General features: G+C 41.9%; 2 protein-coding genes and 1 pseudogene across 6 annotated transcripts in view; 1 reads left to right on the forward strand and 2 right to left on the reverse strand.

Moving 5' to 3' along the window:
• Positions 1-25,214, reverse strand: part of WASHC5 (WASH complex subunit 5) — a 60,175-nt gene extending 34,961 nt beyond the window's left edge. For both annotated transcript variants that reach the window (XM_008527508.2, XM_008527507.2), the window contains exons 1-10: positions 25,009-25,214; positions 19,812-20,119; positions 19,195-19,340; positions 18,421-18,505; positions 17,038-17,138; positions 14,654-14,846; positions 11,676-11,828; positions 9,918-10,031; positions 8,309-8,480; positions 3,524-3,651 (exon numbers count right to left, since the gene is read on the reverse strand). In XM_008527508.2, the coding sequence (XP_008525730.2) occupies positions 3,524-3,651; positions 8,309-8,480; positions 9,918-10,031; positions 11,676-11,828; positions 14,654-14,846; positions 17,038-17,138; positions 18,421-18,505; positions 19,195-19,340; positions 19,812-19,997 (1,278 nt within the window). In that variant the 5' untranslated portion in view covers positions 19,998-20,119; positions 25,009-25,214. The remainder of the gene's footprint in view (positions 1-3,523; positions 3,652-8,308; positions 8,481-9,917; positions 10,032-11,675; positions 11,829-14,653; positions 14,847-17,037; positions 17,139-18,420; positions 18,506-19,194; positions 19,341-19,811; positions 20,120-25,008) is intronic.
• Positions 12,911-12,978, reverse strand: LOC139085380 (U4 spliceosomal RNA; annotated as a pseudogene).
• NSMCE2 (NSE2 (MMS21) homolog, SMC5-SMC6 complex SUMO ligase) overlaps positions 25,039-25,867 on the forward strand; it is a 226,571-nt gene continuing 225,742 nt past the window's right edge. For 2 of the 4 annotated variants that reach the window (XM_070632040.1, XM_070632041.1), the window contains exon 1: positions 25,254-25,356. The gene's annotated coding sequence lies outside the window, so the exon portion shown is untranslated. Of the gene's footprint in view, positions 25,357-25,867 lie in introns of all 4 variants that reach the window. The other 2 variants (XM_008527514.2, XM_008527511.2) reach the window with 2 other exon arrangements.

The raw sequence follows: 25,867 nt of genomic DNA on the forward strand, positions 1-25,867 counted from the left end.
GAATGAACTAAATTACCTACAAAAGTTCTTGTTTGATTACACAGTAATTCTGTTTATTAATTCAGTCCTTCCTAAAATTTAAATCCTATAAAGAGTTGGGCAGAGGAGAAAATGGTATAACTCAGGGTTGGTTATTTTTTGAAGAAAAAGATTGTCCCTGAGGTAACATCTGTGCCAATCTTCCTCTATTTTGTATGTGGGATGCCACCACAGACAGCATGGCTTGAGAGTGCTGTGTAAGTTCGTGCCCAGGATCTGAACTCGCAAACCCTGAGCCGCCAAAGTGCAGCACACTAACTTACCCACTACACCACTGGGACTGCCCCCTTTTCTTTCTGGAAACAAACTTAAAAAACATATTTAAGGTATCTCACAAAGGTACAGGGTTTATTTCACTGGGCTCTTAAGATGTAAATATGCATGAATACCGATTTTTCTCTTAAGAAATTCTTCATTCATCAGCATCATGAATACTGAAATGATGAGCAATGCAGTAGGGAGACTCCATCTGCAGGTGAAAGTGATGAGGATTTTTAGGCTGCTTAATTTTAAAATGGCTTATGATGAGGATTTTTAGGCTGGTTAGTTTTAAAACTACAGATGAGATTCAGGCTCCAAGGAGTGGAATTTGTTTGCCCCTTTGTTGGGAAACATTTACGTTTCTAAGGGAAACCTCTATCTGTGAAGATGCCTCCCTCTCTGTGCCAGGAAGAAGGGAGGATGGTCTTATCTCTAGAAGCTCTTAATCAATGCCAGAGGCAAGAACTTAAGTTGGTTACTGTCTGGCAACCTCATGTAACTGACCCTCCCCCCCACAAATCCTCCTTTGTCTTTAGCCGAGGATAAAATTCAAGCGGTGACTTCTGCCATTTACTCAATCCGGTTTGATTCTTATCTACCATTTTAACTTTTTTACATATTCTTTGTCTTGTAAAGAGATAACTCACATACCTATGCCTTAAATTTAGTCCTAACCCTCAACTCGGGGCAGCAGCAGCAGGAGCTCTGACTGCCCGTGGGTCCTGTCCCCATGCCAGCGGGGGCAGCAGCAGCGGCTCTGCCTGCCCATGGGTTCTGTCCCCATGCCAGCGGGGGCAGCAGAAGCGGCGGCAGCAGAAGCTCTGACTGCCCATGGGTCCTGTCCCCATGCTATTCCACACTATTCTCTAAATAAAAGAGCACTACTGCCAGATCTTGAGAGTCTAAGAAATCTTTCTTTCGACTCCTCGGCTCACCGACCCCGCATCATTTCTGGTGGCCCGTAGGGGGAACTTGCTTCAGGGGATCTTCCGTAAGGGGATCTCGCTTCATCGGCTTGTGAGCTCGAGTTCTGGTAAGTGCCCTTTTTCCTTTCCTTGTGCCTTTCTGTTTTTCGAGGATGGATCTAAATTCACCGACCCCGCATCAAAAGGACCAAAGCCGGGTGGAATTTTGTGGGATCAGAGGAGGCAAAATCTTAGTGATCAGGCAGGATGATTAATCAAAGAAATGGTAAGTAACAGGATGAGGTACAGTGAGAATCATTTATGGAGTCTCCCCTATCTTTTTGAGTGTCTGGGGTCAATCGATGACATTTGACAAAGGAGCAGCAACAAAAATATCACCCTGAGGCCTTCATTACAGACTGAATGGCTCCAAGCCCTTCAAACACTCATTCAGATGAACTCACAGGTTTCATATCTTGTAAGACAGGATTTCGGATGGGGGATGGTCCTTAAATTAGGAGATGCACCTTCATATAAACATTAGAAGCAACACAGGTCCAATTAGTGTGTTTACAGGGGAATCAGAAAGTGATTCTAAAAAAAGGAGTTGAGGTGGGAGGTAGGAGAGAGGAAAATAAGGTTTAAAGAACAAAGCTAAAATTTCAGAAATTCAAATACAGCTGTAGGGGAGGAGGAGAACTCCTCTACCCTCTCTAGGTCCTTCTGGCTGGGCTATGAATCAAATTGACACAAAACAGTGTAACAAATTGACAAATAACAGTAGAAAATCAAACAAAGCTTTGGAACATGTAGATGTGGGAGAAACCCAGGACACTGGGTAACTTGCCGGAATGGCCAAGCTGCCAGCTTCCATATCATCTTCAGCTAAAGACAAAAGAGAATGTTGGGGGTGGGGGGAGTCAGTTATGGGAGATTACCAGAAAAAGCACAGTAAACAAGAGTAAGGTTATTACACAGATTTAAGTCCTTGGTTCCATACTGATAAGAGTTTCTAGAGATAAGGTCATCCCCCCTTCTTTCTGGTGCCAAGAGGGAGACATCTTTACAAATGGAGATTTCCCTTACAAATGTAAATGTATCTTACAAAGGGTGAATTCTGCTTTTCAGAGCTTCTCCCTTGTCTGCAGTTTCTTAAAAGTAACACCTAACTGGGAACAGAGTTGGTGTTCACTAATGATTAGCTGTTCAGAGGAAAAACTAACATAATTAAAGAGATCAAACAGAGGTAGCATTTCTCTGATCTTGTAAAATTATAACCAGGCAAGTCACTGAAAACACTCAGCACATGCATTAACATTATGTTAACAATCAGCATCTAAATTTTCTGAGCTACTTAACAGGACAACACAGTGTCCTCACATATCTAGAAGATAAAGACACATCTAGAATACCACTAACCAGACTAAGGCAAGGTGAATAATGGTTCTGAACGGGCAGTGCTGTCTGGAGCTAGTTCCTGGGCCCACCTGATCCAAACTCCTAAGGTTACCATTTACAGAACCGGGACATTCCCAGGCGTCTGCTATTTTTACTAGGCCCATAGAGGCTTCCTGAGGGATAAGACTAACTCCAGAATTTCCTTCAGTGAACGCAAATTCCTTAAAGTCCTTAAGACCGCCTTGTTCAAATGTAAATCACCCATCCTTCTTAAGCCCTTTCTGATGTTCTCACAGCTTTTAAGATAAAGACTGAACTTCTGCAAGGCCCAGCATGGGCTGGCTCCTGCCCACCTTTCAACCGCATTTCATACCACCTTCCTCTTGCATTCTCTCCCTTCCAGCCAACTGGCCTTGAAGTGGCCATGCTTTTCCCCACCCAAGAAGACAGACATATTCTGTTCTCTCCCTGGAATGTTCTCCACCATGCTCGTTATCTTTGTCTTAGCTAATTCTGGCAGGTTCCTTCTCCAGGTCCCTTCAGCAGCTCTTTTCTCTCTTCTCAGGGAAGTCACCAAAGCTAGGACAAGAGCCTTTATTTTAGGTACCCAGAGAACTGGGCTCCTTTCCTTTAAAGCTCATAGCTCAGTTTGGATTTACATTTTCATTAGCGTGATGCTCTGATTAACATCCGCATTCCTCATTATACTGTAACCTCCGCTTCTTCCCGTCACTGTATCCACAATGCCACTAGGCACTAAATCCTTTCAAATGTTCAATCCTGGCCTTTTCCTATAAGAATTGTCTTAGCTAGAATCTACAGCTTGGATCAGAGACATAGCTACTAAATCCTAGTCTTTTAAGAGCTTTTTAAGAATAAAAAAAGTAAGACTTTGGTGACCATTCATTCAATATTTTTACCTCTTTGAGGATAAATTCAAACTGTGCAGTATCCAACAGCAACTGAAAGAGGATCTTGGGATTATACCTAGAGTCTGTTAGAATCTGGTCCTTGATCTGACGAAGGCGTTTGTTGTTTGGGTCACAGGCTACAAACAGGAAGAAAAGAGTTTCCAATTTATTAAATGTGTAGAAAATATCTACGCGACATAAGATGAATTCTTAAATACTTCCCTTCATTTTCTTTAAGCATTTAAAAAGTAATAAGAAAGATGTATATCAATAACACATGGTAAAACAAGTTACAGGAAATCTATGTTATCAGTAAGTGCAATTAAACTGTTAAATATAACAACTGGATCTGACATGAAACGCCATCCCTGATAATATTGTTGAATGAAAAAAGCAAACTCCAGAACAGTGTTTCCAAAGTTTGTGAGCATTTTGGGGTTGGTTTTATTATCCACTGTCCGATACGGATGGCAAGCCTTTGGCACCATTTTATAAGTGACTGGCCTCATTACGTCCCATCTGTTTGGAGTTGCTTTTGGTGTAGGCATTGTTCGCTGCCATTCAATTGAGGACAGGTGTGCAGAAAAGAGTTAACATGGTAGGCCTGAGACTGCTATGGATCGTCAGAAAGGCCTGTTTGCAGGACTGGCCCTTGACTGGCATCTGGGAAGTTGGATTTTGGAAGAGTTCCCACCATTTTGTGAGAAGAATGGCCCACTATGCCTTAACTGTATGAACAATGTGTATGATGAACATCTGCTTTCCTTCCGGGAATCTGGAATTTTGGTCAGTGCCAGGCAAAGGCTGCCTGTGCTCAGCCCCCCAAAAAAACCCTGGGCACTGAGTTTCTCACGAGCTTCCCTGGTTGGCAACATGTCACGAGTGCTGTCATGACTCATTGCTGGGGGAACTAACACATCCGTGTGACTCCACTGGGATAGGACTCATGGAAGCTTGCGTCTGGTTTCCTCCTGACTTCGCCCCACGTGCCTTTCCCTTCGCTGATTTTGCGCTCTCTCCTTTTCCTGTAATAAATCATAGCCATGGGTACTATTATGCTGAATCTTCCTAGTAAATCATTGAGCCTGGGGTGGTCTTGGGGACCCCCAACACAGCAGGGAAGCAGGGTTATCAACACAAAGATGTAGCACCTCCAAACAGAAAGAACCATTCTGCTCCTTGTAAAGGTCCAAGGGCACAGCAGGCACTCAGATCTTTCTAGACTATCTGCTATTGAGGCCCAGAGATTACGGGAATGAGGCCAGGGTCACAAAGTTGGGCAGTAATTAACCCAGGGATAAAATACCAGATGTCTTGATTCCTTGCTTGGCCTACCAGCTGCCCAGCTAAACTCTTTCAAATAAAATAAAAAAATATGTTAAAAAAGTATATGGCATAAAAAATATTGATATTTGCTGAAATCGGTTTATGAGGTCAATTATTTATGTAAGAAAGAAAAAGAATACAGGATAAGGCAAAAGTATTTACAAGTAAAAGTTACCTAGACTACAAATAAAGTCAAAATAAAAACTTTAAGAGAGCAAACATTGTCAAAAAGTTGACAGCTGATAGGGTACCACGTCCTGGGTAGTTACTGTAGTATCGCACGGCACATTCCTGCTTTCCTAGCCCTCCCATCAGTGTCTCAGGATGTCTGGCAGGTACGGAATGACCATGTTGAATGAGCACAAGTCGGGGTGTCCTTGGTGCTTCAGTTATGGGGAAGCCTGTGGAGGGCCATTTTATATCTTGATTTCTAAGTTACTCCACCAGAGGAGACTCCTAACAACCTGGAGAAGGGCTCAGTTCTCATGGGAAACTGTAAAGTTCTGATTTGTCATGCATTCTCTACAACTATCTGGGAAGAAATACGTTAGAACTGGTGATACTGATTATACAGAGACAACTTTTTCAGCTTCATATTTGCCTAACTTAAAAAAAAAACAAAACAAAACCCAAACTTATACAGAGTTCCACTTAGCTTTATATTAATTCTAATTCAATAATAAATCTTCTATTATTGTTTTCACTTTTGAATAGGGGGCATCCTTATGCACTAATAAATAACTCCTTAGTATGAATCAGGTTTGTTTCAAGCGTTCTCAGGGCCTGATCCTCTCTCTAAGACCTGACACTCAAGAATTCAGATGCAGAGAAACGAGGGAACAGATCCTAGAACCGTGGTAACCTCAGGGTCAGACTTAAGGAGCCAGCCAGCCCTGCCCACCCAATGTTGGCTCAGAGAGTGTTTCTTCAACAGCTCTAAGGCACTCTAGAAGCATCTTAAGCCTTGGTGAGATGCTCTCAGTGGGTTAATAGGAGGAGATATGAGGAATATGCCTACCTTCCTGCACACCACGACCAAAACACCAGAAAAGCTAAATAAGCAGTTAATTTTCCCATGTATGACTCAACCAGATAGGCAAATTATTTGTTTCTGGTAAATTAGGACCTTGTGCAATCAGGTCAGAAATTGCCAGGCACAGAAATGGAAAACAGATGTGGCTGAAGATAAAAGCACAGAACTCTGGCAAGCCGAGGTTGTCCCCAGCAGGGTCCAAATCCAGGAGACCGCTGGTTCCCAGAACATAGGCACAGCTGTCAGGCACTGTCATTTGGAAGAGGAAGATGAGGCTGAGTCACTAGAAAACCAAGGTTGGTTTCATGACAGGATAAAGTGAGGGCCTTCATTGTTTACACGCTTGAGAATGTAAGACTGTTGGTAAAGAAGATTACAAGTTGAGTCAACATAGTAAAATCCTCAAATTAGTCCTGGAGTTTAGGTAAAACATAAACTCAATGAATTAAAAACAAATCCATTAGATGGTTAAAAACTTCAGGCACGGTATTCATGGTGTGAGCAAACTAAATTGGAGAGGGATCTTGGCCGTCAAGCAAAATGATGAAAAAAACCCTGGATAGCAGCACTCGTGAGGAAGATTTAAGAAGCTGGAGATTTCTGAAGTGAACCTAGAGACACAGTGTATCTGAAAAACCAAGGAAGTGGTGAAAGTGGTACCTGTCTCAGGGCAGGGTCTCAAGAAAAGTTTGTCAAATGAAAAACAAAAAGCAGGCAGCTTTACAAGGCTGCTGCATGACACAACTCTTAGGGATAGGGCAGGGGTATGTGGCTCTGGATGAGTGAACTCATTAGTTCGTTAATGTTATCAAGCACTTACTGAGTGTAAGGAACTGTGTCTGCTCTGAACATGCTCCGGTGCTAGTCCCACCTACGTATTTTTCTACCACTAAACCAAGGGTTTTAAAGTCACAGGCTCATGGACCCTGTGGAGGTGTTTCACACAATCTGTGAAGCTCCCGAACTTGATGGTCAATAGGGCCTCAAAGAGGACTGTGACTCAGAAGAGGTTAGGACACAATCTACCTTATTTAAGCTCTCCAGTCCAGCCAGTTCATCAACTCAGTGGCCCATTTTTCCGTACTTCCAAAATCATACCTTTTCTTTCATCATTTCTCCAGTCTAGAATTTCTTCTGCTTTTTGTTTGTGCTTGAGGAAGATTGTCACTGAGCTAACATCTGTGCCAATCTTCCTCTATTTTATGTGGGATGCTGCCACAGCATGGCTTGAAGAGCAGTGTGTAGGTCCATGCCCAGGATCTGAACCTGTGAACCCCGGGCTGCAGAAATGGAGCATGTGAACTTAACCACTATGCCACCGGGCAGGCCCCTTCTTCTGCTTTTGACGTCAAAATTTTATCCAGTGTTCGTCAGCTCCTGCCTGCTGTGTGGAGCCGTCCCGGACCACCTCCACCTCTCACCCCAACCAATGTTCTCTCCTGCTGTGGACTCAGATCCCACCAGCTGTCTGTTTCACTCATCATGCTCTTATTTACCGGCTTGGACCTTGTATTAGTCTCCTACTGCTGCTGTAACAAATTACCACAAACTTAGCGGCTTAAAATGAACACAAATGGGGCCAGCCCTGTGGTGTAGTGGTTAAGTTCAGCAGGTGGCAACCCACATACAAACTGGAGGAAGACTGGCACAGAGGTTAGCTCAGGGCTAATCTTCCTTGGCAAAAAAAAAAAAAAAAGAGAGAGAGAGAGACAAATTTATTCTCTTGTAGTTCCAGAGGTGAGAGATCTGAAATGGGTGTCACTGGGCCAAAATCAAGGTGTCAACAGAGCTGTGCTCTTCCTGGAGGTTCCAGGTGAAAATCCATTTCTTGTCTTTTTCAGTATTCCTTGGCCTGTGGCCCCTTCTATCTTTAAAGCCAGCAATGGCCTGTCAAGTCTTTTTCATGATACCATTTCTCCAGTTTTCACTCTTCTGCTTCCCTCTTCCTGATTTAAGGACCCTTGTGGTTACACTGAGCCCACTGGGATAATCTCCTTACTTTAAGGTCAACTGGTTAGCAGCGTTAACTCCATCTGCAACCTTAATCTCCCTGCCACGTAACATAACATGCCCACAGGTTCCAGGGACTAGGCCATGGCCATCTTTGGGTGGGTGGGGTGGGGCAGCCTTATTCTGCCTACCACAGACCTGCAGTTACACTTTTTTTATAGGTACACACCTGATCTCCCCAATTTGACCAGCAATAAGTTCCTTGAACATGGGAGATAAATTTCCTCGTATTCCCCAGCACCTAACAATACCCAATGAAGGGGCTGTTCAGTGGGCCACTGACTTGTCCAAGCAGACACAAAAATAATGCAAAAAAGCAATTTGATTCTCATCCAAGGGGTCAACCACTTTGCATCACGAAGTAGATCTGGATCCTGAAAGCCTCGGTACGGAGCGACACAGACGGCCACGCCTTTGCGCACTACCTGAGTCTGCCGTATGCAGCATCAGCCATCGGATGGAGACGTTGCAGTCTCTCAGGCAGTTCAGAAGCTTTGGGATGTTGTCCAGAACCATCTCCTCCCTCAAATAACCTTCCTTCAGAAATTGCTGCACTTGAGCGCGCATTCTTTCACTGACAGTAGCGTATCTGCTTGCCTTTGAAAAGAAGAAACTTGAATTATGTTAAAGAAAAGAGGACTATTTACCTTGAGAGTGGATCACATTCAAATGAATCCCCTGACAAATAATCACATTTCCATATGAGATGAGGAACGCGTGGACTACAGTTTATAAGGCTCAAAGGCAAGTGGTTTAGGGGACATTTTTGGAAAGAGCACTGGATTTAGAATTAAAGAGACTAAAATCTGCTTCTGGCCGTGATTCAACATTGCTGTGACTTTGGGTTTAACCTCTGCGTGTTGGTTTCTTCAGATGTAAACTGGAGAAATAGATCAGGTGGTTCCTAGCATCCCTTTTATTCTTAATTTTGATGGAAAAGAAACATCCAAAAAAGGCAAGAAAGGCATAAACTCAATTGTCCATTTTCCCTATTATTATCCACAAAGGAGGCAGAGCAGGGCAGAAACACTCAAAAGATGAGATTTCTACAGACATATGAAAGCTTAACAAAAAATACACCTCAGTGTGTCAAAAGTGAATTTTCACACCTGGCTTTTGGAAATTTGGTCATTCTGCTTCACCTAAAGTAAGAGTTAAATGCTAAACATCATTAACCTAGTCAGGTTAGTTTAAAACTAGCACAAGATGTTTCATCCGAAGACTGAAGAATTCCTTACAACATCACAAACAAGAAAATGTAACTTTAGAAAGGAATTTTAGTAATGAAAAATTAATGCTGTGATCCCAGGAAGCTTGGAAGTGCCACTTGCTCTAATGTCTTTCTAGGAGACATGCCAAAATTGAAATTATTTGATGCATTATTCATGGAATTCAATTTTTTCCATAAAACATGCTGAAGTTCTTTGAGTCAATATTATTCTATCCACACTGGAAACTCAAAACTTGGACAGCCAGGCTGAGGAAGAGAACTGTGCAGAAATATCAAGGATGCTCCCCAGTAAAAAGACTTTATTTTTATTCCTCTGTTTACTCAGGTCTTTCCCTTCTGCCTCATCTTCTTATAGACAGCATTTAGCCACTTAAACTCTACGGAGACGAATGCCTTTAGTCTTGTTGCTTATTTCGCACATCAGAAATGATGAATTTAAATTACAGTGACGGGGCACATTGTCCACATTCAGTTGCCATCTTTATCACTCTTCCTACTGATGAAAACATTAAAATTCTAGCTACTGGAGAAAGCAGCTCTGCCCCTAAGCCACCGTCTTTAAGCAAGAGTAAAGGAAGTCAACTGTGGCCACAGGTGACACCGATTCATCTTAGAGTGTTCAATATTCCTTAGGACCCACGTCTCCCATTTACATGTACCACGTAAGTTAAAAATCTATAATTATCTATCTTAGTCTACGTGGATATCTTCCAGTTCCAAGGGAAATCTCCTTAGCTCATTTCCTGCCCCACTAAAGCCAGTTGGCTGTTGTTCCAGATTCCTCCCCGATTAGCAGAACCTACCTGTTCTCTGACGTTTGAAAGGTCCAGGGTATTGTTTAAAGCAGTTTTGGCAGCTTTGTAAGGTTCCCAAGCATCTGCTAGATTCACGGTGATCCCCATGTAAATACTAATTACCTGAAAGAGAAGACATTCACCCAGTATTTGTTAAATACCTACTCACTTCAAGGGAAGGGCTGGGAAAATAAAAAGCTACAGAAGACATCGCCCACTCCAAGTTTAAATGCCATTCCAATGAAAATCAATGAAAAACCAAGATTTTCCAAACATACAGGTAAGAGTTCTTCCACATGAGCACTATGGACTAAGAGTCACAACGTTGGTATTCATGGGAAAATAACTAAAACAGAGTTTTCCTTTCCCACTGCTGTGTTAGATTCCTAGATGAAGAAAAATGAAAGGGAAAAGGAATGCTGAGACTTTGACTAGAGCACTGGTTTTCTCAAACATTTTCATCTCAGCCTTTACACTCTTAAAAGTTACTAAAGACTCCAAAGACCTTTTTTAAAAATGTGGGTTACATCTTTCGCTATTTATCAGATTGTGCATTAAAATTGAGAAATTTAAAAAATATTTATCAATTCATTTAAAAAAACAATAAACCCATTACACGCTAATATAAATATTTTTCAATTAAAAAATCAAACTGAAGTTTTCCCAAAAAAATTTGTGAGAAGAGTGGCATTGTTTTATATTGATTCTTTTTAGTATTAAATACAATCTCTCTTTATCTCCATTAATGTTTTTCTTCAAAATTCTCTATGGTGTCATATCAATATTTTCTCACTAGCTTTTTATTGGTTGGCATTTGCCTGGCATATCTTTTATTCCTTTATTTTCAGCGTGCCAGTGTTTTTTTAGGAGTGCATCTTGTAAGTATCACGTAACTGGATTTTGACCTTTCTTCATACTAAAACTGTTCCTGAGTGCAGCATTATGGTCAAAACTTCTTTACTAAGCTTAGGCAAATGAAGCCAGACTAGCAGAGTTTTCCTCTTGGTTGCTCAACTCCTAGCTCATGACTATAATTCATTCATGGATGAGAAGCATCATCTCCTAATTGTAGGCTGTGCTGCTCACCAGTAAAGTTCCTCTTTCAGGTCCCTCACCACCAAGAGTTAATATGACTCAACGGCTGGTAAGAAGTGAAATAAAATCTGCTACCTGAGAATATGATCCAATTCACCATACTTTCTTAAAACCTCTACATGCAAAGAAACATTTCATAGATAGTAAGTATGTTGTCAGTTTTATTCCTTTAAAAATTAGTATTTTTAATTGAAACAATGTTTAAAAAGTTACAAGCACATCCCTGCAGTAATGTAAACCCTAATAGCCCCAGCCACATTAGCTTATACACAGATAAAACTTATTATAAAAGTGAAATTCCTGTTCATAAAATGACAACTTAGATGAGTTCTGCTAGCTTAGATTTACAAAACAGGAAATAAACAAATGCATATGTAACTTAGTTGCAATCTCAGGAGCAAAAGCAAGATACATTTTATACATGGTTTACCTTGAGAGTATCCAGCTAAGAAAAGAAAACAAGTACGTTCTCCAGGAAATTGTACTGACTGATTTATTCCTTCATGATATGATTTATAAAATTCTCAATACACTTAAAATAATTTTATGTAAGTGATTTTATATCTCATTACTTACAACATTATGACCTTTGAGCTAAAGGCCAAAAGAATGGAAAAATCAGTTCTCTAACAAGCTTACTGTAGAGAAAAAAAGACTAATAGTAATACTTGCCCAATTATCTGGAAAGTATTTATCCACTATCTCTCTCATTTTTGCTTGATGGGTATGAAGAATGGAAGATGCAAAGTAGAGAATTACATACAGCATGGCAGCCTGATTGGCCAGGGCTGTGCTGCGATGCTCTGGCAAAGGATACGCTGAGACCTGCAACAGACACGAGAAGGAAGAGGCAGTGGTTGGTAACAATTGAAGCTACATGCACCAAATAAATGATCTAGTCCTAGGACCTGTCAGTCTCTCAAAAGTCCATCTCCTCTGAGGCTCCTGGACACCGGAAGCAATTCTCAGATTGTGGCATTGGTACCCAGGGCCTTCCTTCTTATCCCTAATCACATGATATTCTCTTCCTTCCAGCCTTTGACTCTGCTGCAATTCTAAGTCTTTTCCTTAAAAAAAGAAAAATGTTTTAACTCCACGTCTCCCACTAGTTATCCATTTCTATTTTTTGTTTTGTTTTGTTTTGAGGAAGATTAGCCCTGAGCTAACTACTGCCAATCCTCCTCTTTTTGCTGAGGAAGACTGGCCCTGAGCTAACATCCATGCCCATCTTCCTCCACTTTAAAGATTTTATTTTTTCCTTTTTCTCCCCAAAGCCCCCCCGGTACATAGTTGTATATTCTTCGTTGTGGGTCCTTCTAGTTGTGGTATGTGGGACGCTGCCTCAGCGTGGTTTGATGAGCAGTGTCATGTCCGCGCCCAGGATTCGAACCAACGAAACACTGGGCCGCCTGCAGCGGAGCGTGCGAACTTAACCACTCGGCCACGGGGCCAGCCCCCATCTTCCTCCACTTTACATGTGGGATGCCTACCACAGCATGGCTTTTGCTAAGCAGTGCCATCTCCACACCCAGGATCTGATCTGGCGAACCCTGAGCCGCCGAGAAGCAGAATGTGCAAACTTAACTGCTGCGCCACTGGGCTGGCCCTTAACTGTCCATTTCTATGTCTTTCCCATCACAGATAATCTCTCAGAGCTGACAGATTCCACACTCACTGTTGCTATTTTCTCACTTCCTGTTTATTCTTCAACTCACTGAAATCTGACCTCCACCATCACCTCAAAGGAATTTCCTAAGGTCACTCATAACCACACAATGACCCAATTCAATGGTCTCTTTAGCATGCTCACTTAAATCCTCCGAGGAATGAAATTCTCTCTTCCTTTGCTTTCCCAGGTCCCCCCCTCTCTTCTCAATCTGCTTTGCTGGGGTTCTCCTTCTGCCTGCCTTTTAATGAGCAATAATTGTGCCTTGGATAAACCTCATTGGCTAGGATACTGCCACTGCGCAAAGCTGTCTGCCTGCCTTTTAAATGCTGGTGTGTCCCAGGGCTCGACCGCCTCATGTATTACGAATCCTTGGCATATCACCTCAAGGACCATAAGCAGACAGGGAGGAAATTATTACAAGGACAGACACAGCAATGCCGCATGGCCCCTGCAGGCAGGAATGTGGCCAGGTCTCTGGAAGGGCCGGGAGCTGCCAACCAGAAAGCCTTCGCTGTTTCTCCACTTGATGTGTTTGCCCAAGTTTTCTCTCTCTCCAAACTGTTCTCCACAACATGGTAGAATGAAGCTGCCCCAAAACTCCAAATTTTGCGAAGTGTGGGTAAACCCATGTCCAGAAACTGTTTCTCAGGCCCAATTCCAAATTACCTGGAGACAGGGAATCTGATCCATCTTGGGTCAACTGACTGCCCCTTGTCCAATAAGCCAGGGATGGGGGAGGTGCAGGGCAGAGAGTAGGGTGGACACACAGCACAACCACAGCTTAACCCGTGTTAATAAAGGTCACGGGGCAAGGAGAAATTGAAACACAGTGCCTTGAGATGTATAGGAGGCAGAAGGGGTAAGGAGAGGCAGTGAGGGAACGGCATGGGCTCTGAAGTCACATAGACTTGAATTCAAATGATGGTTCTGCTACCTAGTTAGGTGACCGTGTGAAAATTACTTAAGCTCCTCTCTAAGCCTTATTTTTCTCCATAGCAACATGAGGATAATGCTGTCTACTTTGCAAGACTGTTGTGAGGAATAGAGAAAACGGTGTATGAAAAAAACCTATTATGATTCTGGTTCATATCGAATGCTTCATAAATGGCAACAAATATTACAGAGACCTGGTATCTATAGGTAGCCCCTGATTTTGAGTTGTCTTAAACAAAACACAAAACTCTTTCATTTACACTTAACATATTCATACAAAAATCTAACAGGCTACCTAAGGAACTGTACAGAGCAGGGGTGCTCTGTGATAAATGATATCCAGTTACCATATGTCCAACTCTTTACTCTCTTCCAGTAAGAGAAATGCATATAATACATAAAATTATGTTTTCTTCAGGACAATCAAGTCAAAAGTGGTAATCTTCTTTGCTACCCTTTTAAGTAAGTGAATGATATACATACTGTTGAGGACACTGAGACAACTTTCAAACGCTGCAGGGTCTTTACAGCCCTGCTCATTCTGCCCCTTTTGAACTGCCCTTATGTCCCTTTTGTCACCTGTTGCAATCTTGCTGCCCCTGTTATATGCTCCCTGGCACCCCAGGCTTCCCCTAAGATAACACTCATCCTGCTTTCCTGTAATTCCTTTAATTGTCTGCCTTCTTTCCTCAGCTACAAGCTCATTAAGGGCAGGAACTGTGGGCTGCCTTCATCAGCATGGATCCCCAGCACCTAGCCCATGCACAGGTACCTAACACATACTTGATAACTATTTCTTAAATGAATGACTAAAAGAAAGCATCTTCTTTCCAAATATAGCTCCGATCCCATCTCTTCCCTGAAACCTCTAATTCTGCCCAAATTAATATCCCTCTTTCATCACCATCCCGTAGCACAGCTCAAAAGGTTTTAAATAGTTTTTAGCTGCTTTCACTCTTTTGAGGAAGACGGGAGGGAAGGAGTAATTGAGGAGGAAAGGGAAATCAGTCTCTTAAACCACTAAGATCTTGATAGATTTAGTCCCCACCTGGTTGTAAATATCATCAGATCTTAGTCGACCAATAACCATATTGATGAAGGATTCGTTGATAGGCACTCTCTGGAAATAACTCTCGGGATAGTTGGGTGGTCTTTTGGCTCCTGGTTGGCTGGAATAACCTGTACTTCGAAGCAGCTTACAAATATCATCCATATTTGAATCAGCAGAGGATCGGGCAGCACTGAGCCATGTTCAAAATGGAAATAAAGGACCAAACAATTCACACATATTAGAAACTCAAAAGTCCAACACAGCAGAAGAATTTCATTGTGACTTGACCTTATATAGTTTTAGATATGACCGTGGGTCAGTTTATATCCTTAAGATTCAAAATAATATTTTTAAAAAGCTTCCTATAATATGGCAAACTTATAAGATGGGTTCTTATATGTATGTACAGTTTTACATAAAGGTCCACAATCCCTTTTCCAAATCCTTGAGGCTGGGTTTGTTTCAGAACACACCATTTTTCAAATATAAGAAAGTAATATGATGCATTGGTCATATATGAAAAATACTCGAGCAGGGTCTCAGTTAGCATTCCATGATTAACACATGTTAATATTTCTGCAGTAAAATATATGAATATTGACACAAGAGAGATAAATAAAGACCATCTACAGTCTCATGTCTGCTCTGATCAGGTTTTGACTTCAAATGACTTCAGGGCAGACCTGGTTTTGCTGCCAAAGAAGTTACTCTTGTGTGCATATGTGCATGTGTGTATATGCATATAGTTTTTTCAGAGCTGTTTGGATTTCCAAATTGTGGATAAAGAATGTGAACCTGCACTGTTTCATAAATTAAATAATAACTTAAAAAACTCATGTCAACTTAAAGTGGGATACATACCAACTGGTTTTTCTTGGCAAGGTGTCACCTTCTACAGAGATTTCATCAAAACATTTGTGATTTTCAGGGTGGTCTGAATTAGTAATCTCTCAAAGAGACTCAAAGTATCTTAGACTTGAAGATGACCTCCTATTTGATGTAAGAATCTCCTTTACCACAATTCTGACTTGTAACACTTCAGTGTCACTGCAATAATGGATTCTCACTTCTAATGAATTAGCTATTGTCAAAGCTGGGCTTGACAAAGGGACAAAGCTTGATTGTCAAGGCTGGGCTTGATAAGCATACTTTTTTTCTTCTTTATGTTATTACTGTTTTTGTTTTCCCAGGTACCTTCAGACATATAGGCAAGGCCATGCAAAGTTCGTTTTTAAAAACATGGATGTTAAAACAGCTCGTGGTCAAAGTGATGTGAATGAATGATGCCTGCTGGTGGACACTCTCCTCACATCCTGATAAAGCTGAAAGGAAACAGGCTAGTTGAGGAGCCTGAGATTAACTTACTGCTGAGGAGACAGCAGTACCAGGTGTCAGTGAAAACATAATGTCCTCAGCCAATCCCCTCTCTGTTGAGGGTCTGCCTCTTTGCCCTTTTATTTTGTCTTAATTTGTAAGCTTGAAAACGTTAACTCTAGTCCTCACATCTTTAGCCAAAGCTCCGAACTGAATCCTGTTTACTGACTGTACCTTCCCTGAATCTTGATGATTTCTGACACTGATCTCATATCCACTTTGACTCATTAATTCAACAAATTGAAACCTATGTGCTAGGTACTAGAATTAGAGAGTTAGTTAAGGTGGATTCTGTTTTTTAAGACCTTACTTTAAATAAATATCAAATCGCTATGATGTACAATTGAAACTAAAAGGATACTGTATGTCAATTATACTTCCAAAAAAAAAAAGAGACTCTGCTTCTTGGAGAGTCACAGCCCTGTACAGACATAGGTAACACACGACTGTGACGTGTGCTGTTGTTTGTTTTGTCTTTGTCTCTACATAAATATGGGTGAGAATTCACTTTCAACCTGACCCTGAGCGATAACTTTTCAAAGTCATCAACTTGAAAATGACAACAAGAAACTCCTTCCTTTCCTTACATCTGCCAAGGGGTGATATTTGAAAACTTAAAACAAAAACAAAACGAAAAAACAAAAAAGAAAAAAGAACATTCACTAGACTTTCGAAATTCCCAAATTTATCTTTAAGGTAAAGAAAGTTCAGAATCCTTTTTTGAAAAACTGATACCATCATGGACATGATAATCTATATATCTCTAATAATCTATAATCTGCAGATTATTTTATATATAATACATAGATTATATGGTATACAAGCTACTATGATGATATAAAATATAGAGTGATTGTTATATTTTTACATTATGTTCAGGAGAGATAAGAATCTAATACTTTTGCATTCTAGATCATACTGCTGCTGTTCACAATCAAAGTAGTATGGAAACCTACACTGCATTTTACCAAGAGCAGTGCTTTTGGAGGGTCCTAGCCCAGGGATACCTGTATCGATAGTAAGAAACCAACATTCTCTCTCTGACTTCTCCGTCAATCTTCTGGTCGATGACCAGCAGCATAACTCCATACAAGTACAGCGCTTCACACTACAAAGAGGAAAAGATAACGGCCAAATCTGGTGTTCACATTCTGATGGAGCAAAGCTGAAAATGGTTAAAAAGATTATTTTGCTCCCATTCCTCCCAAAAGCTTTATATTACAAGGAGAACGCAAGGTTTCCCCAAAGGGCTCTCACCTTCTGTGGAGAATGGGTTTTGAAAAGTTTATGCGAGATAAATTTTAATTCATAGCGATTATCTTTCAGTTGGCCTATTTTTCGCATTTTGCTTAAGATACCAAAATGGAATCCCAATATTATGAATACCTCTTCATCATAAAGTCATTCACTTATTTAACAAACATTTCTTAAGTTATCACTATGTACTAGTACCAGGCTAGATGTCTGGGATGCAAAAGATAAAGAAGACAGGATCCTTCACTAAGGAAGATTAGTCTCCACAATCTTTTTTTTTGAGGAAGATTAGCTGTGAGCTAACATCTGCCACTAATCCTCCTCTTTTTGCTGAGGAAGACTGGCCCTGAGCTAACATCTGTGCCCATCTTCCTCTACTTTATATGTGGGACGCCTACCACAGCATGGCCTGACATGTGGTGCCATGTTCGCAGCTGGGATCCCAACTGGCAAACTCCGGGCCACGGAAGCGGAAGGGGCGAACTTAACTGTTGTGCGACCTGGTTGGCCCCTCCACATAATCTTTATTCACTTGTAATTCTGCTCGAATTCTACTATGTGCTAAATTCAGATACAGACCTGCCAGCTAGAAGATAATTATCAGCTCATTTTGCTTCTCTTTAAATAAGGGTACTCTATGTAGCCAGCCCTGGTGGCCTGGTGGTTAAGATTCTCTCACTGCAACACCTGGGTTTGTTTCCTGGTCAGAGAATCACACCATCCATCTGTCAGTTATCATACTGTGGTGGCTGCGTTTTTCTGTGATGCTGAAAGCTATGCCTTGATATCTCAAATATCAGCAGGGTCACCCATGGTGGACAGGTTTCAGCAGAGCTTCCAGACTAAGACAGACCAGGAAGAAGGACCTGGCCACCCTCTTCTAAAAACATTGGCGAGGAAAACTCTATGAATAGCAGCAGAACATTGTCTGATATAGCACCAGAAGGTGAGAGGATGGTGCAAAAAAGACCGGGCAGGGTTCCACTCTGCTGTACACAAGGTTGATAGGAGGTGGAATCAACTCTACGGCACTAACAACAACCAACCTTGTATGCATTTGTTGTGCGTTACAGGAAAAAAAGTGTCGCTAAGTTTGACATTCTTGCATTTCTCTTTTAAAGGGTCACTATTCTTACCAGAAGTTGTTTTCCATCTTCATTCAGGAGCACAGTTTCTAAGGTGTGCTGAATATAAACACCTTCATTGAGATCATCTAGATATCTAGAAATAAAACCCCAGAGAAAGCTATTCATTGACAATGAAAACTTTAACATCTTTGAAGAAGGAAAGTAAAGATTTTTAAAAGATAAAGCAAGATAGCAGACACTCTGGCCTTCAAATAGTTTGTGGCCCTTCAGGTTCTTAAGAATAGTCTTGTAAGCTGGAATTCATAGTGATCAGGAGCACAGGTTGATATTTACGGTTATTCCGAGTGAAAGGAATATTCCCTTGTCCTGATTTATGAATTGCAAATATGAGTGATGGCATAAGAACATGGAATAGTTAGTTTAACAGCTAATGAGTAATGAATTCTTAAGGGCTGGAAAGAAGAGAACATTGCATGGTTAGGGATAAGAAGGAAGGCTATGGTCACCAGTGCTACAAAAATAAGTTCCTTTTTTTTCACTTCTCATATAAAATATACTAGAATATGACCACAAACTACAGGACTGAGAGCCATATGACTTAGCATAAACCAAGAATATTATAATACTTCACAAGAACAGGAAGTTATAATAACACTCTAAAATACTCAAGATGACTACCACCACAGGAAGGGAAAGACAATTATGCACGGTATAAGCTCGTAAATTTTGTAGTAACTCAAGAAGTTGTACATGTTCCAGTATGTCCCTTTTCCCTCTCCACTATTTTCTATCAGAATAAGCTATTACTAAATTAGTCAATACCTGTTCAAGTCTACAATATATTTATGCACACTTTGAAATGCTAAATAAAATCTGGTCACAATTTCTATGTTGTTTTCACGAAATTCTTCATCTAAATCCTGTAGCTCTGGCTTAGCTTCCAGTTTGCTTTCCCATAACTCTGGACCCTAAGAAGAAAAACACATTTATGTGAAACGTCAACAAAAGCATACTTGTTGGTAACAATTTATAAATAGTCTTTTCAAAATTTGTTCTTATGCCTTTAAAGGGATATCAAAAATTGAAAGCAGAGCAACAGAAAGTAATGAAGATAACAGAAGCCTGGATATAAAATCTCTTTGAAAGAAATGAGTTTGACTTGCAATCATGATTAGCATGCTTTTAAGTGTGGGGTACTCTGATGTGAAATATATGATACCAAAGTTATCTTTTTTTAATTTGATTCTATTGTATTAGGGCCTCCACAGAACATCTTTATATTATTTCCAAGTTAGTTAGCTGATATGAAATTTGGTTTAAAAGCTTTCCTCTTTAACCCTCTCTCCATAATTATTTAACCTCTCAGAGTCTCATGGTTCCCAGAGAAAGCATGCTTTTGTAGAAAAGACAGCCATAAAAATGCTGGAGAGGAGGATTACCTTAAAATAGCTGAAATCAAATATGATATCTCCATATTTCTGTTGATCAGCTCGGTCTTTTAACCTGAATACAGCAGGAATAAATTCAGAGAGCCTCAAAAGTTCAGCAATGATGGCATTGCCACAGGAAACAATCCTTAGGATGGCTTGGCCACAAAGGTTGTTGTCAGCCAGGAAGTCCAACATCGTGAGGATGACCAACTACCCCACGCCTGCAGGTGGAATGCTTAACTGGTTTCAGAGCTGGGGTCTGTAAATCATTAGATGAAAGCAGGTCTCCTGATAGATTGGCTGCTCCATTAAAAAACCTGCATCCAAAACAAAGAAAAAAGAAAACCTCTATTTCTTAAGGAAGCATGTGAAACACATATACAATATTTTTCTCCCGAACTCACTAAAAAAAAAAAGTTAAAAAGAATGAGTTCTGATATGGGGGGGGGGGGCATTTATTTGCCGCTCTCCATGTTTTCCGTGTGGAGGAACTTTGCTAAATTAACACTTTTGGCTTCTTTCTCAACCCTTTATTTACTTCCCTCCATGAGAAAAGACCCGATGTAGCTGATCTCTGAGCTTGGAAGAAGGAATCATTGGGCATGTGTGGATCCAACATGCCCTAAATTGGGCACTGATTATTAAATTTTCCATATCAGAACTGTGTCATTTGTTTCACCTTTGGGAAAAGATAACTATGTCCTAAGATATACTTGAATTAGGTGAGGGAACAAGCTTTAAAAATGTTTTTCTCATATGTCAAGTAAAGGACGTCCTTGTTATCAAGGCTAATACATGCCCGAGAAACGCTACAGAGTGATTCCTAAGTGAGGACAAGCATTTCATACTATGCACTGGAAAAGTCCTAATTAGGAATGTATCTTGAAACAATATACTTAAAACTTCTGAAAGTAAGTTTTACACTTAACGAAATTTAGAGTAAAACTGTAACAACTAGGTACTAATTCAACGGACACATCAAGAATGAGTCAAAGTTGATTTCATCAAATTGTGATTTTTTGGTAATACAGTATTTTATACTTCATAGTGGACTTTCACAGTATCATCTTTACAAAGTAATTTTTGCAAAAAAATTTCAGGGCATCATTCATTTCCCCAAATGATGGGGAAAGTCCTCTCCCAATTGTTTTTCAAGTCATTATCTTTGAAGTGTTAATTGTATCATTAGCTTTGTTGCACTTCTCTCCCCATGTTGTCACAAATGGCCAGATTTCATCATTTCTTATGGCTGAGTAGTATTCCATTATGTATATATACCACATCTTCTTTATCAACAGGAGTATCTGAATGACGACCAATCTCACAAATGGTCAGCTCACTAAAATTTTTACGTCAATGCCAACTTATGCTTTCATATGTAATCTCCTAGCTACAGGAACTCCAATAATGAACGATAAAATAATGAGGACTTCACTGTACATAAAACTAGAAAGTAGAAAGACTCAGGACAGGAGAAGGTTTCCTTTGCAGCCACAGCAAAGCATTCCTCAAGGTTTGTCACCTATTTTTAAAGTTCACTCACGCTATGAACTACCTAGTGTAGTTATCTATTACCCGGAAACTTTGTGTGACCCTTAAGGGTTTTCTTCTTTCCTTTTGGAAGTCTCTATCATTAATTCAATATTTAGAAATGTCTTAATTTACTGCGATGTGACGGCAGCAACTGTTGGCTCTGCAATTCCCACCCTCCTCCTCCGTTCTTACTATAGAGGACCAAATAGTCAGATCCTTACTTTCCCACCTCCCCTGGAGCTAGCTTAGACATGTGACTCGGTTTTGACCAATGAAATATAAGAGGAAGTCTATGGTAGAGCTTCTAGGAAATATTTTTTTCCTCCTGCTACAAGGAGAAAGGCACGTGAAGAGAAATTTCTCTCTTTGGCCTGGCTATCCCTTTTTCTTGCCTTTAAATGTGGTTCAACGAACATTTCATGCCTGAAGCTGCAGTAGCCACCCTGAGACCATTAGGTGATAAGCCTAAGAGAAAAAAAAATAGCCCAGAACCTACAGATTGTGGTGTGGAAAGAGAGAAAAAATCTAAATTCTTGTTGATGTTACTGATCTGCTGATTCAACTGTGGGACTACCTACCTCTGTAATCCTTGTTCAATGAACTGTTTTTCTGGTTTGCCCACTGATAACTGGGTTTTCGATTATTTGCTGGTGAAAGCATTCCTAAAGACACAGATTCATTTATTCAACAAATACTTGCCCAGTGCCTACTATGTGCTGAGTGCTGTTTTAGGACCTGAGGATATCACACAGTGAACAGAACTAAAGACCCTGCTCTCATGAAGCCGCATGCTATTTGGAGTGGGAGAGAGATAAACAAACTTGTTATATATCAGGCTGCGGTAATTGCTGTGAAGAAAAAGCAGGACAAAGGGATGGAGTGTGTGCTCTTGTACACAGAGTAGTTTGTGCAAGCCTCTCTGATAAGATTATATTTGAGCAGGGGTCAGAAGGAAGTGAGGGAGCAAGAAGCAGGGGCATCTGAGTGTGGTCAGTAGGACCTAAGCTGGCCCCCGATGACCTCCACCTCCTTATTCGTGCCCTGTGTAGGCCCCTTCCCTTGAGTGTGCCTTACTGACTCCCTTCTAAGGACAGGATATGGCACACATGAAAGATATCACTTCCAAGATTAGATTGCAAAAAGACTGTGACTTCTGGCTTGGGCACCCTCTCTAGCTTGTTTGTCCTGGGGGAAGCAAGTTGTCTCGTTGTGAGAGAGCCCTATGAAGGAGCCCATGTGACAAGGGATGCAGAAGCCTGCCAAAAACCACTCGAGTAAGCTTGAAAATGGATCCCCAAAACCCCAGTTGAGTCTTCAGGTAAGACAACAGCTCCTGTGCGCAGCTTGACTGCAACCTCCCAAGAGACCCTGAGCCAAAGGGACCCAGCTAAACTATACCCCTGATTTCTAATCACAGAAACTATAAGATAATAGACGTTTATTGTCTTAAGCTACTAGGTTTTTCGGTAGTTTGCTATTTTATAGTAGATAATGATCTTGGAGAAAGGCATTCCAGGCAGAGGTTACAAGTAAGTGCAAAGACCCCAGGGCAGACATGTGCCAGATGCACTTAGGGAATAGCAAAGTGGCTGATGTGGCTGGTGCAGAGTGAGCAAGGGATAGAAGCAGAGGTCAAGGGAGGTGATGGGGTTGGGTCTGACAGGGGCTGAGAAGCCACTACAGTTGTCTAGAACTCTCTCTCATGAGGGTATGCTATAAAACACATTAAGGCATAAATTAACAAGTTCTTAGTTTTCCCTGTGATGCTTGCCACATTGATCTCTAACAGGCTAAATTTCAGATAATTTCATTCTATTTTTTCCATTGATCTCATTTGGCTTGGAAAGTGGGAGAAGAAAAGGGGAAAAATAACAAACAATAGGCTAAAAAGCCACCTGCTGAGGTCCTCTGAAGACCACCAAACTAACCCAGGTCTCAGCAGGATGAAACCCTAGACTCAGCTGAGAGGAGGGCAAGCTATGATTAACAGGTCTAACTGCTTCCAGATTTTAGATACCAGTATAGGACAGACAATGGGGCCCTGGAGGAAACAGCTTAAAGCAATGCAACGTTACCTGCCTTCTTTCCCAACAGACGGACAGATACACTCAGCCCCTGCATGCTCAGGTCAGGGAAGCTTAGACCTCCGATAATGATATAAGTCAAGACTTTGGTGTGTCCATCTCTTATTTTAATCCTTAAATCCTTACCCTAGAGTTACACTGAGGGAAACTTTCAAAATATTATTTGGCTAGAGTATTTGATAAATAGCCCCACTGTTGGCAGAAAAACTAGCCCTAAGGAACAGAATCTAAGAACCATCATTAAAGATGCTTAATCATGTTGCTGCAATCTCAGAGGTGGGTGGCTTTACAGAAGGTAGTAAGACTGAGCTGAGCTTTAAAAAAAATCACTCTAAAATGAGGTGCAAATAAACACTGAAGAAGCTATATTACATCTTTCTCTTAGAGGTCCTCTTGGTGCTAGAGATGAAGAAAATTCATAAGGACCAATTTTTTCAATATAGGCTGTATTACTTCTTGGCATAAAATGAAGCCAGAGACCTCAATTTCCTAATTTTCTTTTACAAGGCATCCAGAAAAGTGGCCATATCTTTATTTTCAAGAATTTGGTATGGAATTGTGGTTTTCAGTTTGGAAAGTAATCCTGGACCAAGGACAATATGCTTTCAAGAATGAAGCATGGCACCATTACACCAATTACCCAATGAGTACAGAACCAAATTCGGAAGGAAATAAGTTGTCCTGGGACAAACCACTGTTTACCCGACTCAGACTTCAGAAGAAGATGGGTCTATTTTTATCCTTTCATAAAACCTCAGTTCCATAAAGAAGGAAGCACTGGCCTCCACAAATCCATTAGCAGGAACAAAATATAATGATTGTTGATCAAGATAAAAGTGACCAGCATCTCTCTTCCAGAAAAGTTCTGAAATGAGTCACTATAATCTGATTCATGAATCCTCGGAAAGACAAGGAAAACCGGAAGGTGTTCCTCGTTGGGGGCAGAGGCAGTAAAACCTCTCCCACCCACTCTCACCCCCATCACCTCTATGGGAGGGAGCTCCGTGCACTTGGAATCAGGAGACCCTGTTCCCTTATGGGCTCTGTGAGGTGTTTTTTTTTTCTTTTTACTATGAGACCATAGTCAAATCAGGACCCTCAGAACATTTTTTCGAAATGCAAAGGACTTTGGCACCAGCACGTCAAAGGTGAGGGAATTAAGGTGCAGAGAAGAGCAATGACTTCCTCAAACTCAAAGCCCACGGCAGAACTCGAATGAAAACCCAGGTCCGTCAGAATGTAAAAGCGCTCACTAACCACTCCGTTTTCTCGAGAGTAAACGGAGGAACACGGAGGTCCACACAGCATTGCTCCTGGAGACTTGGAAGGATCAGATGCGGGCCAAGCATCTGAACATGCCTTCCTAAAGCGCCAAAGTGGCGTGGAAAATTATTTCCATCTAAGTGGAGATGAAGAGCTTGGACTGCAGCCCCAGCCCCAGAAGTCCCTCAGTCCTCCCTGCCAGGCTCCCCCATCCAGACCCCACCCCAAGCGGCAGACGCCCGCGGGGCCAGCGCGGCCCAGCCCCGGGACGGGGGAGGGGAGAGTGATGTGAAAGGAGGGGGCGCGCGCACCCCGCCCGGACTCACCTGTCACCCGGGCCGCGCCAGGGCGCACGCGCAAGGCCGGCGATCGCGCGCGGGGTCAGCCCCCGAGTCCCCACCCTTCCCGCTCCGCAGGGGTCTCCTTCTACCTCCAGCCCGGGATCGAGAGCCGGCCAGAACCCGGCTTCCGCCCCTGGCTCCCCCGGCCGTCACATGACCAAAGGGGCGGAGAGCAGGGCGTGGCGTCATGTGACCTCTCGCGGGCAACGGCTGATGACGTCAGAGCCCGCGCTCGCTGTTTCAGCGACAGGGGCAGGAAGTTAAGCGAGGAGTGGGGGGGTCTCAGTGTGGGCGATCAGGGTGCAGCCGAACGGAGCAAGGTCTGGCCGCCAGGTAAGGCAGAGGCCGGGCATGGCGATGGGGAGGGTGGCGGGAGGTGTCGTCTCCGTCTCGGGCGCTCCGCGGGTGCCCTAAGCTGGAGTCTGTCGAGCTTACGGTCCTGGTTCTTTTCACACCACAGCAGTGAGGCTGGTGCAGTTTACCTCCCTCTCCGAGACGCCGTGTCCTCATCCTTCAGCCCTAAAGGTGTGGGGAAAGATCACGAATTCTTGATCCAAAGAAATCTGGTTTGGACTGTCTTTAAAAGCAGGGCCTTGGGCTTGTCGTTTAAATAAACTCTTTGGGCCTCAGGCTCCTTTTCTCGTGTGTAAATGACTGTGAGGATTAGCGACAATGAGATGGAAGCTCTGGGGCACCAGTTATGGCCCACCGTGGGGGACCTAGAAATGGTGGTGGTTGTTACTGTTGTAACTCTGGCCAGGGCTTTATTGATCGTCTGTTTTGTGTGAGGAGCTGTTTTATGTGCTGTAGAATATGTCAGAGTTCTAGTTTAAGTCGCTCCCAG

The sequence above is a fragment of the Equus przewalskii genome, chromosome 8 (assembly GCF_037783145.1).
Source record: "Equus przewalskii isolate Varuska chromosome 8, EquPr2, whole genome shotgun sequence".
In the NCBI taxonomy this organism is placed as follows: domain Eukaryota; kingdom Metazoa; phylum Chordata; class Mammalia; order Perissodactyla; family Equidae; genus Equus; species Equus przewalskii.